At 37.0% G+C, this 12789-nt stretch overlaps 1 protein-coding gene across 1 annotated transcript in view; it reads right to left on the reverse strand.

Annotated features, from left to right (window-relative positions):
- Window positions 1–9274: 9274 nt before the first annotated feature.
- LOC111089387 overlaps window positions 9275–12789 on the reverse strand; it is a 26705-nt gene continuing 23190 nt past the window's right edge. Inside the window, exon 6 of the mRNA XM_022401795.1 lies at window positions 9275–9313. Within this exon, the coding sequence (XP_022257503.1) occupies window positions 9275–9313 (39 nt within the window). The remainder of the gene's footprint in view (window positions 9314–12789) is intronic.

Below are 12789 nucleotides of genomic sequence, written 5' to 3' on the forward strand. Positions count from 1 at the left end.
AATCGAACCCGCGACCCGCAGATTGCGAGTCGAACGCCCTAACCACCTGGCCATGCCTGCTGTAGGTAAGGACACGTCGCAACCGCACTGGAAAGATTCTCACTGAATTAATGAATGTTTTAAACAAGTAATAAAAAGCAATCAAAAACTACAAAATAACTAACCACATACAAATGAAGCTAACCCACGTCGTCATTTCTGTTCACTAGAGTCACTCCGTTGGCCATCTACTTCCCGTCAGTCGCATTAATGTTAATGCTTCCGTTTCAGTTACATATTTAGATAACGAAGTCCTTTTAAAAGGTTTGGTTGTTTGTAATTAGGCACAAAGCTACACAACAGGCTATCTATGCTCTGCCCACCACGGGTATCGAAACCCGGATTCTAGCGTTGTAAGTCCACAGACATACCGCTGTGCCACTGGGGGCATTTGGTAACTGAACATGAGTGCATATTTTGAATATTTTGTGCAGAACTGTATGCTACCCTGTTGTCATTTTCATAAGATACGCTTAAAATTATATAACGCTAAAATTTGAGGTTCGATTACCGCAGCAGACGAAGATAAGAGAGCTCATTGTGCAGCTTTACACTACAATAAATAAACAAAATAACACGTCGTTTTTTTATAATATTGCTTTTACAGTAACTTGTATGGCAACCCTTCTTACAAAAAAACAAAGTTTCAAAGTAATTAAATATTAAACAATTATAGAATATTAATAATACATAAGAGAAGCTCGTAAATTAGGACATCAAAGATTGATGTGAACAAAAAAAAAGTATCTACGTTGTCAAAACCTTTAATTTTAACATAGTTTGAAACTAATTGTTTAAATAAGTAAATAATAATAATAACATATAGCTATCAAAAAATGAAATACAGCGCCTCATAGTGGCGATATTTTAATATTTTAGTTTTGGAAATCGACTCTAGAGATAACATTCTAACGTATGATTTAAGCGACCCCTGCCGTCCTCAAGCTGAGGCTCCCGGACTCCGAGAAGAGTAAGGTAACAAAAACCAGCACGGCAACTGGGTGGCATTGAGAGAGACCGTTGGCAGGAATCAGCCAATGTGGGCTGAAACGCCAGGAAGTGGCGGGAAGTTAATTTGCAGCTGCATGCTGGCAAAAAAAGATCGTCTGCTGACGTTCAACTCCAGTCCCAATAACGTCAAGTTCAAAGTTAAACTAAAGGAGCGAATGCGTTGGGTTCGAACGCGAAATTACAACTGTGTAATGGTAGATTTACAGTTTCTTAGAATGCATTTGAACAGGAATTACATTACACCACGACTCTCGTTCACAGGAGTATTTTTAAGTGTTATTTGTGTAGACCTGGATCAAGAGTAATAAGGGCATTATATAAAAGACGCCTACATTAAAATATCTCAAATTAAGCAACTGATAACATTATTCATAAAAATTAGGTACGAAATTATAAAATAATAATGACTTAATAATAAATATACATATAGGCGCCCCCCAGTGGCACAGCTGCGGACTTACAACTCTAGAGACTAGGTTTCGATACCCGTGGTGGGCAGAACACAGATAGCCCATTGTGTGGCTTTGCGCTTAACTACAAACAAACAAAATAAATACATACAGGCATGCGCAGTCATGATCGGTTACGTTACACGAACAGCAAGCGCGATGCCTGATTAATAAAATCTAGAGACGGAACGCATAAAAAATAAATTAATTGGGCTTGATAAATATAAATAGAGAAATACTATTGGCACAACAGAAATATAGGAAAATGACTTTAATATATTATTTCGTTAGATTACTGTGTGCATGCAAGTAAGTCTCATGAAAATTAAATAAACAGGTGATGTAGCTCAAACTGGAAGTACTGACTTATGGTAATACAATACAAACACAAATTTTATAGGAGTTCCTAGAGGTTCGGGAAAATGTTTTATGCCGATCGTGGCGCAGTGATCAGCGTGCCGGTCTGTGAATCTACTGGCCTTATCTTTGTGTCAGGATGTGTTATAAGGTTAACGATCAAACCCCACTATTTGGCAAGGTAAGAGTAGCCCATGAGTTGGGCGTGGTTGCTGTTAAATAACTGCCTTCCATCTAGTCTATCAATACAAAATTAGAGACAGTAAGCGCAGACTACCCTTGAGTAGCTATGCGCGAATATCTGAAATACACAAACAGGTGGTCGGTGGTTTGTGTGACATTATACCACAATAAGGCAGATAATAATTTTTAACTGACCATTTACTGACCATAGCTAGATAAGTGTCCAGTGAGAAAATCGGTTGTTGTTTTTAGCGCAAAACTACTAGTGGGCTATATGCGCTCCGTACACCGGAAGGAATAGAGCCCCGAATTTTAGCATTGAAAGTCCATAAACTTAAGCTGACTAGTACGAAGAACATAACAGCATTGTTTACATTCGCTCTCTGGATTTAACTCTCAATCACGATTGTTATCGTGTTAACATCTCCTGTTCTACTTCACGTGCGCTTTTATAAATTTACTATTGGATGACATGTTTGAGAACAATTGAAAAGAACAAGGGCATCGTTCGCCCGTCTCCCGAAAACGCCCCTTTATAATATAATATAAACTCGTTCTCAAACTTTGTTGTGCTATTTTTAAAGTTGGAAATATAATAAAAGCTCGTATTTATCATATAAAAAAAACAGAAGTGTTATCAGGGTGTTAGTTATTTCCTATCACCTTATCACACAAGAAAAACAGATAAAAAAAAAGCCAACCGTTATTTTCCTTTCATGAAATATTTAGCGCCATCTTTCGGTGGCGTTCCGAGTCTCTTTCAAGGTGATAAGCCGAGAAGGTCATGAACGTTGTTTTCCGTATTGGTGTCAACAGAAAGGGAAACTGACGCTACGGAAACCTTGCAACGTGGAGCCCGTGGTACAGTGACCTTATTATGCGCTTGTTGTTCTTAGATTTGATTGGTTGAAGAAGAGCGTCGCAGTGATAATAATGGCAGTGCGGGCAACAGGCAGTAGCTTAAGTTCCGCTTTGACAGCTCAGACTAGGAGGAGGGAGGGGGGAGAAATAAAACGATATCTTTTTGTTTCTTGCTTTCTGTGGTGTGGAGGTGAATGTTCTGTTACCTTTCCTGTTCATTGTACACCTGTGACTACCAGTTCAACAATACGATCATTTCCAATAGTGACGTTTATACTTATAACCTACTGAAACACAAGTTTATAAACTTACATGTATTTACCAGTGATAGGTAAAGTCTGTTAAATGTTACTCTTTTCCAAATCATGATGGTTAAATAATACTAGCTTTAACATTTTGTCATTTTAAGCCTCTTTGAATGTATATAACAGGTCACTTTTAATTTTAAAACTAAATTATGTTCAGTTTTGCGGGACAATGGGAACTTTACAGACTTATAATGCTAAGATCCGGGGTTAGATTACCCGCGGTGGACTCAGCAAATAGCCCGATGTAGCTTTGCTCTACAACAAACAAGTTGCCATTTTAATTACTACCTGTAAATCTAAACCAGAAGTGTTCGTTTGATGTTTTAAGTTTGTGAACAATCCTATACTCTTGCTGTTTGAATTAAATATATATATATATATATATATATATATATGTATATGTTCAAAACACATTCAAATATATATAACACTGACTACGTTACATTACAACGATTTTTAACATGGAAGTCAGCAAGTCACGTGACAACCAACAGTCGCGGTGGAACTGAATTTATCAAACTACATCTTCGCATTGTTTGTTTGTTATGGATTTTGCGCAAAGCTACACGAGGGCTATCTGCGCTAGCCGTCACTAATTTATCAGTGTAAGACTAGACGAAAGGCAGCGACCCACCGCCAACTCTTGGGCTACTCTTTTACAAACGAATAGTGGGATTGACCGTCACATTATAACGCCCCCACGGATGAAAGGGCGAGCATGTTTGGTGTGATGGGGATTCGAACCCTCGACCCGCAGGTTGCGAGTCGAGCGCCTTAACCACCCGGCCATGCCAGGGCCCTAACCACCTGGCCATGCCGGGCCTGTTAGGTAGTGTGATAACCAACGAAACTTTAGCACTTTTGGGAAGGGAATTTAACAGTCCTTCCCGACGCAAAATATACATACACTCGGATCATATAGATGGCTTCAGCTCGGGAAATTAGATATCTCTTAATGGCGTTGTAAAATAAAGGAATATGGATCAGCTTAAGGCAGCAGGACCATTCAGAAATAGACCTGCAACAAGTCATATTGCAGCTGTGGTAAACAAAGTCAGGGGTAAAATCAGTCCACGTGTCCCAGGCAACAATATACAATATAAGAAGGATGAATGTAAGAAAACAAGGCCAAAAGGCAGTAGCGCAATTCTAGATTTGATGGAGGGGGGGGCAACCTTTATTGCAAGTATTGGGTTTAACAACTCAGTATAAGTTAGCAATTTCTAATGAAAGCAGTGTTTTAATGATTGTTTGCTTGTTTTAGAGCAAAGACACATTGGGCTATCTGCTGTGTCCACTGGGGAGGGGGAATCGAATCCTGGATTTTAGCGTTGTAAGTCCGTAGACTTATTACTGTCCTACCGACGTGGTTTAATGAACGAAAATAAGAAGTGAGAAATGTCGGTCTCGGTCGCTGCAGGAACACTCATAGTATTCGGCAATGAAATATAGAACGGTAATTGTACAACAGAACGGATCAACCATGTGGTTTTTGGATTTTCTAGTCGAATCACTCATAAAATATCTATGTATGTCCCCCATACCAAGGGGCCCGAGGCAGCCCATATATCAGTAGGATAATCAGTCCACTAATGGGCTGCATTCGCAGGGAGGGGAAGGGCTCTGATCCAACCCTAAAGATTTTCCTATTTTTTAAATGAAGGCTCTAATTAAGCAACTAGCTGTTTTTAAAGGGATTAAACATATACTTTACAGCATAGCTTCGAGGTACAGAGCTACTGGAGACAGTATAACCTTAAACACGATAGTGATTCATAATAGGGATCGCAGGAAATTGAATAAAACCCTAATAGAGCGTTCTAGCAAAATCACCTTATATAGTTTGTTTGTTTGTAATTAAGCACAAAGTTACACAATGGGCTATTGCTCTGCCCACCACGCGTATCGAAACCCGGATTCAACCGTTGTAAGTCCGCAGATATACAGCTGAGCCACTGGGGGCACCTTAAACAAAAAAGATTCAGTTCAAACAACACTTTAAAACCTTTACTATTGATTGCTAAGGCTGTACTCATACAAAAATGGATAAAAAAGCATACATGTTAGAATTACAAAGAAAATAAAATCCGCTCGTTTGTAATTCTCCTTCTTCTTCTGATCATTATTATTATTCTTCTCTTGCCAGCCTACAATAACAGCAGCGTGGTATGTTGCACCCAAACTCTTTGTAGAATACTAAATAAGGTACTGCAAAAGTCTTAGAGACATTTAAAGGCCGATTTGTTTCTTCTACATTTTACATAATCTAAAAAAATCATAATTCTAGTGTAAACGATGTTATTAGTAACCCCCTTGGAGTTGGCTTTCTTACAAATATTTGGTGTTCCTTTAAAAAGCTTAAGTACAGGGTGAAACAGGAATTACCAGCCAAAAATAGATGAACATTAGATGACTGTAACATGTAGATACTATATGCTTTGTACACTATATAATCGTTGTCTTTAGGGAGCTAAACCCTATATTATGTATGAAGTAAAGGAGAAAAAAAATCAACGTACAGGTCTTTAAAGGAAGGGAGGATTTTGATATGCTTATTTGTTTGTTTGTAATTAAGTACAAAGCTACACAATGGGCTATCGGTGCTGTGCCCACCATGGTTATCGAACCCCGGTTTCTAGCGTTATAAGTTCGCAGACTTAAAGCTGTGTTAATAAGCAATAATTTATTGTTTACGCTTAGATTTTAGAAGTGTTTATAAGACAAGCTAAATAGAAGTAAAAGAGGATCTGTTTCACTCTTATCATTTTCAGCCGCGGCATATCGGCTCATAGAACGGTTCCGAGTTTTTTCAAGTACAAACTTTTTTGAGATCTAATTACAGTTTTGGACTCGAGAGGTCAAACTCTTTCGATTGGTGTATTTGTTCATGCCCAATATATCATAGATTCGTTTACTCCAATCCTGCCAAAAATAATTTCAATTTGAAGGTTGGCTGGTAGAGGTCCTGATGAGTAATAAAATCGAATAGGGTATATGCGGCGCACAAAAATATAGCTAATTAAAATGGAGGAAAAAAAAAAAGTCTCATACAGTAATTTACTCTAATCCTGCCTGAAAGAATTTCAAGTGCCGCGGCTATTGTGGATTCCCTCATGTTTTTTTTTGTTTTTTTTTACTTTATATGTGCTAGAGGTAACACATAGTTCCCCTAACACTTCACCTCCCCCCTCATAAAACCTGCCTTACGATGCTTGAAGAGTGCCTTTTTTTGTCAGTGAATCACTGACATTTTAATTAATCTTCTCTGAACATGAACACATTCAACTACAAGTTTCCTCTTATGAAAGTGTTAAACAGGCTGGTTCGATTACCATGGGTTACTGGAAATAAGTAAACCAACCCAGCTACACATCTTTAACGTTATTCTATCGAATCTAACACTCGTAAGAAAAATTAGCATCATTGTTTCGTCAATAGCTTTGGTTTGAGTTTTTTTATGTTTGATACAACACACCATAGTTTCCAAAGCAACATGAAACGTTAAAGCGAGTGTATCCATACTGTCCGAAGTTCAGGAAATCATTCCTCTCCCAATATCCTGCGTGTAGCGATTGGAAGTATTTGAAGGACGTGGAGAATGGGAAAACATCCGCTAGCTGGCACTGGTGATCTACGTTATCGAAACAGATAATGTGTTTACGAGAATATTTGTGTTTTGAGACTAGTAGGCTAGAATAAAGTACAAATAAGATATGAACAGAGAAATCATTTCCTTACAACCAGATTCTTCCTCTCCGGAAAAAGAAAAGAAAAAAAAATCCAACGCCAGTAGTAAGATCTTTGTTTTATTTAAGCTTAATGTTAAGTTTCTGTATCATTTAAGCCTAATGTTAAGTTTCTGTTTCAGTTAAGCTTAATCTTTAGTTTTTATAATGGTATTTTTTGAGCAAAGCTACACAATCGGCTACCTGCACGTTTTCCATCTCAGGGAATCGAACTCCGGATTGTAGCATTGTAAATCCGGAAACTTACCGCTGGTCCACAGTAAAAACGAAAATAATTTTATTGGCTCATTTTGTTTGAGTTTGAGCCCTAAGCTTAACAATGGGCTATCTGCACTGGATCCAACAGGGGTATCGAACCCCGACTTTTCGCGTTATAAGCTCTCGAGCTTACCGCTGAATCACCAAGAGGCACTTACGGGATAAAACAGAAAAAGTAAGCAAACATTTCACTGTAACAAAATGTTAAAGAGATGGATTTCATGTTGGGCTGTTTTTACCAATTTAACGAAACTGGTTCGTGAATAGATTATAATTGTTTGTTGTGAAGCACAAACCTACCCAGTGGGTTATCTGTACTCTGTCCATCGATTTTTAATATCATAATCCCCCAGATTTACCGCTGAGCCATCGGGGTGGGAGCAGGTTATATTTGACCTTTATAGTATTATCATAATTTGAAACATAAGATCATTTAGGGGGGAGGGAGCAGGTTAAATTTGACCTTTATAGTATTATTATATTTTGAAACATAAGATCATTTAGTGGGAGGGAGCAGATTATATTTGACCTTTATAGTATTATTATAATTTGAAACATAAGATCATTTAGGGGGGAGGGAGCATATTATATTTGATTTTTAGAGTATTATTATAATTTGAAACATAAGATCATTTAGGGGGAGGGAGCAGATTATATTTGATTTTTAGAGTATTATAAATTGAAACAAGCACCAACGAGACTGATTTGAAAGTCTTTAAGTGCAGCTTTGTGCTTAAGAAGAAGCACAATGTATCTCAAACTTGAAAGTTAGTACTTTAAACCTTCCGAAATTCTGATAAAAGTCTTTCCATAATTTTTCATTTACGAGCACAATATCGGATGGCAAAGAACTTTAAAAAAGACTTTTCAAGAGTAACAGTTTCTAGAAGTTTCCAAGGCACACTCTTGACTCTTGTAATGCTTATCATAAAAAGCCCCTTTATCTTAGTTCATCAACACCTTATCATCTGTTTCATAAACATCCACGTGCTAACATCTAGAAGAACCCCCACGTGCATTTCTCAATACCGTCTCCATGGTAACTCAGTGGGAGTTGTGACCCACGTGGTGTTTTAATAAGTGTTAGGACTTTTCAGAATAAGCTATACCATCAACAACAAAAACACGTTTTAGTTATTTTTTTTATTGTCCAAATAATGGTTAGAACGTATATTAAGTGCATGTGGAAATAATTAATAAATGTTAATGCTATATTCTGATCTTACTAACGGCTTTACACCCACGCCACTAGCTGGCGTTACTGTTCGAGGGAAATAAGTCACTAACCAACTGTTTACAAAACAATTTTATTCAGATTACGTTAAGAAAACGACGCTAGAGGCGTGCCACTGCCGACAGGGGAGGGGGACAAGGAGAGCAACTTCCCATGGACCAGAGAGGATGGGGGGAGATACATTTTTTTATTTGTAATTAATATTTGCAGCAACAAATAAATTACTCGTTTCCTACTGTTATTAATAGAATAAAAAAAGGGGTCACAACAACAGTCGTGTTCTAGGGGGCCATTGATTGTTCTGCCCTGGGGCCCGGAATTTCTGTCAGTGGGTCTCCAGATACCAGTCGGAGCACCAAGGTCGATAATTTTAGCATTTATATTTTTGATTCACGAACAAATAACCAACTAATCCACATAACAAGTTGTCGCGCATAACCTATGACTACAGAAGTATTTGTTATAATCCTTTCCGAAGAGAAACGTCTATATAACGAGACTAATAAACAATGCATACAGAAGAAGGACAACTAATTAATACCAACCATCGCCAACTTTTGGACCACTCCTTTACAGACGAATAGTGGGATTGACCGTCACATTATGATGCCCCCACAGGTGAAAGGGAGAACATGTTTAGTGGCGGGATTCGAACCGGTGGTCGGAAGATTGCGACTCGAGTGCCCCCTAGCCATCAGGTCGTACCGTTTCGAGGAAGAGAGCCTTCAATGCTATTCATAGGTGCAGAAAAAAAAGTCTTACTGCACAGCGTTTAAGATAACAGTAAGCTCCGAAGTCACACCCCCACTGTAATATGGGGAAAAGATCTTATCCACAAAGTGAAGGCTGTGATTTCGAAAGGGAACTCTCCGATTTCAGTAGTCATTACTCTGAAGCTGGGCATATATATCCTGTTATTAATAACAAAATTCTAAACAAGGATTTGAATCTGACGAAGGATCGTAGGCCAAACGTTTAAAAGCTTCAAGCCACACCTCGAAATTTTAAGTTGATGTTTTAATAAGAAAAATGTTTGGAAAAATTAGATTTACACCAATCCTGTTCCTACCTGCCAAGTCCTTCAAAGTAGCTCTAAAAAACACTTTTGTGCTTTCGAGTTGTTTAAATACGGGCTTGGAACCTGACATCAACGAACAGAGCAGTGTGTGTGTGTGTGTGTGTGTGCAAAGTCACGTGACCTAAAATTGACCCCGTTGTCCTTAGAAGAAGCTTGGAAACTGCAGGTCAGGCAACAGAATTTAACAATGGTGACTGTACTGAACAAAATCAACGACAGGGGAAGTCGATGCAAGGGTAGCACGAGACTTGGAATATTTTTTTAATTAAAAATTGTGATTAGTTCTCCTTAAATTTGTTGGCAACTAGGACAAAATCGCTAATCACGCAAAATGCTTACTCGCAAATTACGCAAAATACTTACGCACCTGCTTGCATTTTGACAATCACGACTAATATATTTGTTGTTAGTTGCCACTTTGTTTTATTTTTGAAATGTTAAGTAAGTCTGTGTGGCAGAACTGATGATAATTATGTACAGTTTCTGCTTTGATTAAAAAATTGTTGGGATTTAGGGATGGTATAAGATCAGAAATCCGTTCCTGCATTCCATCACTCATATACTGCACTCACAGCATATATTAGTTAGGGGTGAAATATATAAAACTGGAATCAAATATTTATCACTAGTTTCTGCACTCTTTATGATTAGCTTTACATGCCGCGCCATCTATTGATTGATATGCGTATTAAACAATCTGTATCATCGTAAATACACTGTGGTTTTACAAGTTACAGCTGACCAAGAGGAAGAAAGAAGACGAAGAAAATCGATGTTTTCTAGACGTCAAGAAAGATTAGTCAAACTTTAAAGGCAGCTTTGTACTTGATTAGTGAAGGTCCGCCATTTTCAACCGGAATCATCCATACATAGGGGTCGTTACTGTTCTCACCGATACTTATTTCAAATTATTTCATAGTTTTCAACGTATTATTAAATGGCATAAAAATGTTTCGTAGCAAATAATGAAAGTAATACCAGCAGAAAACCTTTTACGTATTATTGAGGTGAAGACAGAATGGTCCAGTCCAACTTTTACGTATTATTGAGGTGAAGACAGAATGGTCCAGTCCAACTTTTACGTATTATTGAGGTGAAGACAGAATGGTCCAGTCCAACTTTTACGTATTATTCCGGTGAGGACAGAATGGTCCAGTCCAACTTTTACGTATTATTCAGGTGAGGACAGAATGGTCCAGTCCAACTTTTACGGTTATTGAGGTGAAGACAGAATGGTCCAGTCCAACTTTTACGTATTATTCCGGTGAGGACAGAATGGTCCAGTCCAACTTTTATGTATTATTCCGGTGAGGACAGAATGGTCCAGTCCAACTTTTATGTATTATTCCGGTGAGGACAGAATGGTACGGTCCAACTTCTACGGTTATTGAGTTGAAGACAGAATGGTCCAGTCCAACTTTTACGGTTATTGCACTCAGAAAATAGACCAGTTTCAATAGTACAACAAATTACGACAACCCTCAATTAACTATACGTCAAAAAACAAGAAAGTACTTACACATGAAAAAATGTATATGCAAAACGAAGAAAGAACCCCTTTATAAATATGCTAAACAGTTATACATTTTACACAGCTGCCAGCCCACGGTGTTGTTGTACTGCATAAAACAAAACATAAAAAGTACAAACAGGATGGGAGAAAACGATAAACCGTAAACGTTTTTTTGTATATAAGAGCCAAATTAAAGATAATTATACGTTTTTCAATGCAAAAACACACCCCCAAAAAAACAACAACTAAGTTTCAATTGGGGGATGCGTAAAGAGAATTACACACGGGTTAGAAAACCCTACTCGATATGATACACGTGGCTGACGTACGCAGGATGTTTCTATACATAACTCGAGGGGATTTATGAAGTGTGAATGAAATCCACTTGATCAAATAATTTTTTTATTGCACCACGGTAAAAAGAAACTGTACCGCAGACCGGATGTGACGTAATATACCCACCGCAGAAGATAGGTTCAAGGTTAGCTGCCAAAAAGAGTTTGTTAAAAAATATCTAAACAACATTTCTCAGGGTATTAGATTTAAACAAGAATAAAATAAATATAAAAAAGTTTTTGAATCATAGCTAATGACAAAATATCACGTGAATTTCCAAAATGAAAAAAAAAATTGAATGATTTAAAATATAATTATTTTCCCGCTTAAAAAAAAGTAGTTTTAATGTTTTGAATTATTTTCGCGCTTAAAAAAAGTAGTTTTAATGTTTGGAATTATTTTCGCGCTTAAAAAAAAAGTAGTTTTAATGTTTGGAATTATTTTCGCGCTTAAAAAGGAGTTTTAATGTTTGGAATTATTTTCGCGCTTAAAAAAAAGTAGTTTTAATGTTTGGAATTATTATCGCGCTTAAAAAAAAAGTAGTTTTAATGTTTGGAATTATTATCGCGCTTAAAAAGGAGTTTTAATGTTTGGAATTATTTTCGCGCTTAAAAAATAGTTTTAATGTTTGGAATTATTTTCGCGCTTAAAAAGTAGTTTTAATATTTAGAATTGTTGGAATGAATTATTAAAATATGAGAGAAAATCTAAGCAGAAGGCTAATTTTCAAAATTAAATAAAAATGTTTAAATAAATGGAATTATTGGACATTTTTTTTTAGCTTTTAAAACAATAAGGAGACTGTCTTGTGGCCATTATTTTCTTCAGTTGCAAAAACTTTTAAAAAGTGGCGTTAAACGATACAATAACTTTTTTATTTGTCCTCCTAATTCGAAAAGTTAAAATCTGTGCAAGTGTACTGAAAGTAAGATTTCATTCAAATAAAATAATAAATAATTAAATAAGATTAACGTGTTAAAGTCAAAATTAAAGTACACAATGACGTGTAATTAATTCTTGCTTTAAAATATGATTTGTACATAACTTAAATCGATAATATTTACAATTCATTTGCTCTATTAATATGATACACACCATACCAATTATTCATGGAAATTGGGCTACTGTTGTCTGATGGAATAACTGGATCTTATCGTAATTTACAGTACACCAAAGGCCCCAAAGTACGGATTCAGTCCAGATATGGACCGATGCAAAGCAAGGTTAGTTTATATCTATATAAATATATTAGTACTGTTACGACAACGCAGGTCACGTGACTCTTGTATCACGCCACTTCCTTCTCGAACCTTCATGAAATGTCGGGAGACTACTAGATTGGGGTAGTCTTGTATATATAAGGCCGGCCGAGAAGCAACGTAAGGTAATGTGTAATTGAACTGAGTATTGTTGAGT

Source organism: Limulus polyphemus, unplaced genomic scaffold (genome assembly GCF_000517525.1).
Source record: "Limulus polyphemus unplaced genomic scaffold, Limulus_polyphemus-2.1.2 Scaffold6101, whole genome shotgun sequence".
Classification (NCBI taxonomy): Eukaryota; Metazoa; Arthropoda; class Merostomata; order Xiphosura; family Limulidae; genus Limulus; species Limulus polyphemus.